Source organism: Diceros bicornis, chromosome 4, assembly GCF_020826845.1.
Source record: "Diceros bicornis minor isolate mBicDic1 chromosome 4, mDicBic1.mat.cur, whole genome shotgun sequence".
Lineage (NCBI taxonomy): Eukaryota > Metazoa > Chordata > Mammalia > Perissodactyla > Rhinocerotidae > Diceros > Diceros bicornis.
The window spans coordinates 76,220,655-76,229,382 of NC_080743.1; the positions used below are offsets into that span (position 1 = coordinate 76,220,655).

At 33.4% G+C, this 8,728-nt stretch overlaps 1 protein-coding gene across 4 annotated transcripts in view; it reads left to right on the forward strand.

Annotated features, from left to right (window-relative positions):
• The window catches only part of SYT14 (synaptotagmin 14), a 257,716-nt gene extending 253,835 nt beyond the window's left edge, over nucleotides 1-3,881 (forward strand). For all 4 annotated transcript variants that reach the window (XM_058539779.1, XM_058539780.1, XM_058539776.1 and 1 more), the window contains one exon: nucleotides 2,095-3,881. In XM_058539779.1, the coding sequence (XP_058395762.1) occupies nucleotides 2,095-2,408 (314 nt within the window). In that variant the 3' untranslated portion in view covers nucleotides 2,409-3,881. The remainder of the gene's footprint in view (nucleotides 1-2,094) is intronic.
• The last annotated feature ends 4,847 nt before the right edge of the window (nucleotides 3,882-8,728 follow it).

Genomic DNA, 8,728 nt, shown 5'->3' on the forward strand with positions numbered 1-8,728 from the left:
TTAAAAGAGATTAGCATCCACAACGTAGAGTAGATCTTTTAGGTTAAAAAATAGGTTATAGCAATTTCCATTATTTTATAATTGGATCTTCAGTATCAGGATGGTTAATGGTGTTAGCTGGGAGGTAGCATTAAAATTAATTCTATGAAGTGGAGTATTTATAAAGTAAAATATAAGACAGTTTTATCAGTTTGTCTTATACTGTTTATGTTATATAAGATTGTGACCCTTCATAAATACCTAGGTTCTAAGCTTTGAACTGTGATACAGACTGAATTATCCAGTTTTTATCTAAAGAAACAATGGCAACATTCATGAGCAAAAATTTTGATAGTTCTATTTTAGTTTGCATAACTTAATTTTCCATTACATTGGAAGTAATAAAAATATTTGAAATATTAAATATTGTGTGGATAAACTTAAAAATGTAGCATAACAATAATGATCCTGTAATGACTTCTGTTCAATCTTTTATAATCTGATAATTTGCATGATTCTATGTTCAATGTGCTTTAGACCAAGAGGATATCATTATAAAGATGTCCCCTTTAAAACAGTATAATATTTAAGATTGCACAATGACCTTAAAAATTCTCATTCCATGAAATTTACCCAACAACCTTTTTGTTCAATCCTCTACCTGAATTAAAATGCGAAAGTTTTGTGTTCTTCCACTCCAGTGAACAGTGTTTCCTCTTTAATTCTAACCTTTGACCCTCTTTCACCCAACAATTGACATCTGGTCATTATTTCTTTTACTGCTTTCCACCCCCTGTTGTCAGATGGACTGTTCTGTTGTCTAAAACACTTGATAGGTGGACAGGTTTATATAATCCGAGGTGAGTTCCTGTAGAGGCTAATTGGATGTTGTCTTTTCATGCAAAAACAAAATACCCTAAAACTTGCCAGCAGTGAAGCTGTCCACCATGTTGGTTTCCAAAAAACTGCACATTTATTATCTGTGGTACTTGAAATAAAACTAACTTAGAATTTATCTCTGATTATGGATGATGGTATTCAGAGTATCTATAAAATAAGCAAAAGTTTTTTAAATCAAAGGTTTTATTTTTTCATTCATTGTGTTTTGATTCATACAACAGAATTAGATATTTTATGCAAAATATTGCAATTTTTGTTAAAATTAATTGAAATTTTGATCTGAAGTACACATGATGGATCAACATGCTGAAGATCATTTGCATGAGTCTAAAGAACTTGAAAACAGTTGTTTGAAGAGAGGGTTTATCTCCCAAATAATCAGGCGATGACTGTTATGTTTCACTTTGTACACTAAACATCACATCAATTTTTTTTATAATTCATGAAAGCAGTTGATACCATACTTAAAATTTCACAATAAATTGTGCCAAAAGGGAATCCTATAGTATTTATTTTAACTATCCAAAAAGCACATTAAATGTACTCTTGCATGAAACCAGGAGAAAGTTTTACTTGATTTGCTAAACTTTGAGCCCTTAATGCATTTGGCTTCATTATGGCCCTTAAATGTTTTAAAAATATATTTAAAAACCACATCCATGCAGAGATTTTTTTGACATTTCATCCTAAGCTGTTTTGATGTCATCTTTGCATTCTTGTCTTCTTTTCCTCTTTACCATTTGCCTTCATTTCTATTTGTTTGTTTATTCTTATTCTCTGAAAACACAGTGGAATGCTTTACAGTGTTGTGGCTAATTGAGCTTGCTAAGTGTTTATTAATGCTATGACGTCCTGCTTAGTGAAGCTAAATGGGGATGGGGATGGGCGAGGGGGCGGGGGAGTGGGAGGTCAAGGATGGGGGTGGGAGGGTGGAGGAAGGATTATGAGGTATACCTTTAAATTCTAACTGTAATGTAGAAATAGTGAGGTTAAGATATTATTACCCCCAAAAGATTTTCTGCCTGCTTAGTATTCTCTTTACTTGTCACATTTTATAAGCATCTACCTCAAAATGGAATTAGTTGAATTTCCATTAAACATGGTATACACCATATCCTTATAGAGTATACTTAATCTTCTCAGCAGATGTTACAAGAAAGATGTTTTGAGTTTGTTTCAAATGATATGTGTGGTATGTTGTTGTTTTTTCTGTAGATACATATGTTAAATTAACTCTACTGAATTCCATGGGTCAAGAGATGTCCAAATGCAAGACATCCATCCGCAGAGGGCAGCCAAATCCAGTGTACAAGGAAACTTTTGTTTTTCAAGTGGCCCTATTTCAACTTTCTGACGTGACACTCATACTGTCTGTGTATAACAAACGAAGCATGAAAAGAAAAGAGATGATAGGCTGGATTTCTTTAGGTCTGAACAGCTCTGGAGAAGAGGAGCTCAATCACTGGACTGAAATGAAAGAGTCGAAAGGACAGCAAGTGTGTAGATGGCACGCGTTGCTAGAGTCGTGATGGATAGGATAAACGAGCAATTACCAGCCAAGGCAGCATTATTTCTGATCACAACATTACTGTTTTTACCTAGTCACTGTTAGAAGAGCTGTTCTTTGAAGAATCCTCTTCAACATTCTATAAAAAAGCTTTAAATTCTGTGGAAATAACGTCTAATACTGACATAAATGAAGGAAAAAAATGTCTCTGGTAGAGCTTGTTTGGGAAAATGAGAAATGTGTATCATCCTTGTTAAACAAACAATCCTCCAGAGCTTTAAGAACACGCTTTTGGTTTGAAGTTAATTTTACTTTAGCAAAAGAGCCAGTAATTTCATGAAAAACAAAAATTAAAAATGATTTTTAAAAAATCAGAATTTTTAGTTGCAACACTATTTATCACCCCACAAATTATCCATAAAACGTATTTCGACTGGCTCGTCCCTGGTGTTTGTAATGTTCTTTCATACAGGAAAGTAGTTCTCCAGCTCTATCATAAGTCATATCTATGCTGAAGGGTTTCAGTCACATTGAAAATTGTTTTATGTCAGATATTTCCCCCTTGTGCACTTAGTTTCATTGTGCCTCAGTTCTTCTCAGCACTAAATCTAAGTGCAAGCAAGTATTCATTTTCATACAGGAATTTCTTTTATATGTTATTTTAAAAAAAGGCTCATTTCTTCATTTGCCTCTGCTTTTGCCTGATCCAAAGAGACCGAGTCACTGGGCTGGTCCTTTGCAAGTCTTTTAGACAGGTTGTACTGTAGAACTCTGTAACTTTCTGTTGAAAGCACTTCCTGTATCCTCGTATTCCAATGTAGGAAGCTAATAGAGCAGGACTTTACTTTAAAATTTCTTTGAATGATTGACTCCTTACAATTGTAGTAATGTGAAAATACATTTTTTACAAACTAAAAAATATAGTAGATAAGCTGTTGAAAATTGAAAACAACTCAAGTTAAAGACTGTTTTAATTATCTGCTCCGAGTATTTAGTAACTAACACTGCATAAAGCAGGTAGCATTCACATAAGAAACTGTGCTCTCTCTAAATCTTCTTCATTCTTACTTCAATTTGTATTTGTGATATAAAGACTCTCCAGTACTCAGTTTGAATCAGAACATCATGTTCAAAACAGTTTTGAGATTCCTTATGAAGTTTCTAGTGACTTGTGACTAGATTTTATGAAATTTATGGATACGTTCTTCAACGTGATGTCATCCTGTGCCTTTCATGTAAGTTAAATTTGCTCATACAGCTTGAAAGTTGTATTTGCAAAATTAGGCCTTCGATTTTTATAAATGAAAAGATTCCTCAGAACAGTGTCACAACATCTTTATTTCCTCTGAAGTATGTAAAAGTTGTATAATGTGCTAATTCTTTAAAATGGCAAGGCATTTTCATTTGTTGTTTTTATATTTAGGAACTCTGATTAATCAGGAAAATTATAAGCTGTCTTCTTTTTAATTTTGCTTCTTACCCAATATATAATTTTATGCATATACTTTATTAAATAGAATGTTTTGTATATATGAAACATTTTTTTTTCTTTCTAATGTCTAGTTAAACTAGACAAAAACATACTATTTACCAATTACTAAAAAGCATATCATTGTTCCTAGTCCCAACTAAGTACTATATATTATTGTATGCTAGAAAAGCTAGAACTTGTTATTACCGTAATAACAAAACCATGCATAGATATTATTACTTCAGCTTGGCTGTACTGAAAGGCCTTAAAAGAAATCCAAAAGTGAACTCCTAATATTTTTTAGTTTAAAAAGTGGCAGCTCTATGCATTCATACACATGAATTACAAGACAAAACATAAATGCTATCTTGGGTGATGTGAGGTTTAAGAATGTATGTTTATAGAGTTATGTTAAAGGGAAGAATGCATTCTTTTATTGTTACATTAATGAGCTTTTCCCAGGGTTTTTTATAAATGAGTTAGGTTATTAAGGTAGAACATGAATCAAATGGCAAAATATCTCATGTAAGTATTTTCGGCAACAGTATGTATGTAGTATGGAAAGAGATTTAAAGGGAGGATGTAGATTTTACTGAGAAATTGGATTTATGCATTTGATGCTACAAGTATCTTTTCTGGCTTTGAAACAACTGACTGCATTGCTAACAACTGGGATCTTCCTAATAAAAAGAGTCATCAGTCTTATTTGTAGCTGTAACAAAGCCTAATCAAACACATTACAAGACCAGCTTGGTGCTTTCTCCTTCAGTGAAGAAAACTAGCTGCTGTTTGTTAAGTGTTTCTTCAGACTATGCCTAGAATTGTGGGTGTGCTGTAATACATCTTTAATGGTTTATCTAAGTATCAAATCCACTATGGCCTAAAGATTAATCAATGATTTTAAAAAAATTTCAAGAAAGACCCTACCTCCACCCCAGCTGCCAAATCCTCAAAGATTATGAATTATGTGTATGTGTACCTGTATAACACACATGCCTACACACACACACCCCATATATATATATATGTATTGTGTATACAATATATACACACACACAATACATATATATATACACACACACACACACACACACACACACACATGTACACACACACATATATATATATATATGTAAAGGTGAAGGTGCCCTGGCTTTTTCAGATAACTAAATAGAAAAGCATTTGTCAAGTTTATGGATTATTTTTCTCCTCTATATATGTACTAGAGATTATATTTGGTTTTGGGTGCTGTTTGTGGCCATTCTCTTCAATACACAGCAAAATATATATCTTTTTATTCTGTGGATTGACACAACTAAGAGTAATTACTCTCCAAAATTTGTCTATTCTTTTAGAACCAGATTAAATAGGGCTCAAGAGACCCACTTCACTCGACTAAATCTAATGTACAAGACAATACTACTGCTCTTTTGTGTGCTTGAATTTGCATGAAAGCTTAAAGGCAAAATCTTACATCTCAGTAATTATAGCAAATAAGGGCCCACTGGTGGGCAGCAGGTGTTGTCTCAGAAACTTGAGAAAGACAAGACAACCCACTTTCTTATTCTCTTAAAATCCCCTAAGTTTTATAATAAAATGAGATAGTCCAAATATTGCAATTGACTGGCATTCATGGGAGCTCCTGAGCCTGGAATTACAGGCTTTATTTGTCTCCCAAATGAGCTGCAAAATGTAGTTGTTTATTACTCTCCAAGAAACAAAGTGTATTTCCAATCTGTAAAGAATTTGTTTAGTATAATACCTTCTTACCTTTCAGAAACTTTCTTCTATAATCTTGTCTTCTGTACTATCCACATTTTATGTGAAATCCATTTGCATATTTTCCTACTATGCATTCAGTGAATTCTCAAGAATGTTGTATTTAATGACAAAAATAATAAATTAGACCACAATTTAAAACAAGAAAAACCAATGAGAAAATATCTAAACTACCCTTATTAATATACACATATTTAAGTATAGGGCCTGGTATAGCGGTTTCATCCCACTTAGTGCAGAAACCCAGGGCTATATGTTAAATCATTTTCTTGACACCATCATCATTTTCATTTCACTCATCAAGTCAACCAGAAGCGTAATCAATGATTGCAAAATAAGATAGCAGTAGGGGAGGAGGTCATAGAATTGAGCGTGTTCTTCAAGATGAAGATGGAGACCAAATGATATCAGAGTTTTTCAAGTGAACTGAGAGATAGGCTATTTGAAGGCGTAAATTTTAGATGAAGTAAGAACAGTATTCACCAACAAATTTTTTTCAAGGTCTCTATCCAAATATGAATTGAAATGACACAAATCCACTTGCATAAAATTGCCGTTAACTAGATAGTTAATTCATAGAGATTTTTCTCATTGATAGGTATTATTTCACATGGATAGTTATTATTCAAAAGTTTTCATTTCTATTTTTTTTACATTCACCATCCCCAACTCACCAATGGCCTGCACTAGAGGTGGCCATCAGTATCATCATCACCAGCCAAACTCAATATTGAGCCACGGTTAAACATGCTACGAAGAATTTTTTTCAATTAACTCAAAAAAACATCATCTGTGCCCACCAAAATGTGTAATAATGATGATGCTAACTACTACAATTTACTAAGATCTAGCACAAGAATTTACAATTTTGATTGATTCTCACAGCACTATGAAGTAAGTAATATTATCAACATTTTATAGATGAAAAAACTGCAGCATAGATGCTAAGCAGACTTGCCCAAGGTCATCCAGTAAGTAAGTAGTAGAACTGGGATTAGAACCCAGGTATAAATTACTCTAAAACCTATACTATGCATATTGCAGCTGCATCCCTCTTTACTGGTTGCAAGAAAAACAGTCAAAATATTATATTCATTAATAATCCCAGCCACCTTAATTGAATGGCAGAACTAGAAAAATAAAAGGAAAAAACAAGCAGAGCTTGGGAAAGAGAAATAACAAGACAAAGAAGATCAGAGATTTTTTTTTTCTCTTCAGGACACAAATGGTACTTTTGTGCCATACTTTGTAGATGACTTTGATTTTCAAAGATGTGGGGATTAATTTACTCTGCCAGTTTAGCCCATACTTACTTATATTCTGGTAGTGTGTTAATAAATTTGTTCTGCTCCTTGTCCACTTTTGGGAATCCAAGATATTTTAGCTATATATGATCACCTTTCTACCCTGTGAAGTGGATAGCCTGTATCCATTAGCACATACTTTGCCCATGTCGGTGTGAGAGGCAAGACTCATCTTCCTCTCTGCTCTCATTGCAATTTATTTGTGTTTCTTCTATACCATTTTTTAAGGTTTGACTAGATTACAGCTAGTTTTATTATATGTGTTTCTCTTTCCCCCTTGGTAGTAATTAATGCCTTTGTCTTATTACCTTTATGTGCCCCTTGCTCATTGCAGGCATACAATAAACATTGAATTGAATTAAATTCCCTATGGAAGAAATCAATAATACTAATATATGTCTCACTTTTTATGAATCTTGTGTTATGCATGGATTTATTTATTCCTTCATTTCATATATATTTATAAGAGTACCTACCATGTGGCATGTGTTGTTCTAAGTGCTACAGATGCAGAGATAATAAATTGGATAGACCATGTCTTTGCCCTCATGGAGCTTGCGTTCTACAGTGGGAAGATAGCCACAGAATGATATCAATTTAGTGGAGGAGAACAACATGGAATTGAGAAAAATCTTCCTGGCAAAGATAACCCCTGAGTTGGATCTTAAAAAACAAATACAGATTAGACTCCCATCAAGGAACATTACTCTCCAAGAGCAAAATTTAAAACTGGTTCCCAAACTATAGGGTGTTTAAGAATTATTTTGAGAGCTTAATTTGTATTCCAGAGCCCCACCTCCAGAGATTCTCTTTCATTTGGTTTAGGGTGGAGCCCGAGAATCTACATTTTATTAAGCTCCCCAGGAAATTCTGTCTGAGATACACTGGTATAGAATATTGAGCTCGTTATATAGAATTATTGATAGCAATGTTTCAGTGCCCATAGATTAGATCTTTAAGTGTGGTAGTGATAAATAAGAGTGAGATTAAGACTAGAATTAGTGCTATTGATCTTTTACTTGTGCATCCTTAAAAAGAAAGATATTTAATTAAAAAATTAAAAGTGATATTTAATGATGAGTTCCTATACATTCACATTCAACATAACTTTTTCAAAGTGTTCCTTAGTGTAATAAATAAATTGTATTATGTTGGCTTTATGATTGCTGAAAATTCCTTTGGATTGAAATATTGGTTCAAATATTTCCAAGCTGTCTTTACAATGATAGCTATAAGGCAAAGAGAGAGTCTGAGGAGATATCTCTCTCTCAGTATTCTAAAGGAAATAAGACTGACCTTTAGGTAAATGTATGGTAGCAGCCATGGGAGGTGGCATTTTTTCATTCTCGTGTATAGTAATCTTTCTTGCCTTTTATCATCATCCTAAGTGGCTTCCTTGTTGTCACGCTCATCAGATGAACCTCATTCCTGGATTCTTCACTAGGAACAGCAGTGAATCTGTTACCTCTGCTCTAACCTCCATTTCCTTGATTGCTTTGCTCTGTCTTAGGGTCTTTTATTTCAAATAGCAAGTTAATACAGCAGCCTCAGGTCCTCCTCTTTCTCTAAAAATAAATGCTGTGGACAGGGTTCATCTAAGTTTCTATTTTCCCTCATTTAAAATGTGGCCTTACCTCCTTCTCTGGTTTAATATTTTGCATGAATATATTTTACATTTAGAAAGTTTTTTTTCCCAACAAAGATCTGTGATTAACCCACTGAAAAATGAGGTTATCTGAATATTTGAAAAAAAATGGTTATGGAATTAGGCTGTTTTTGTGACTGCTG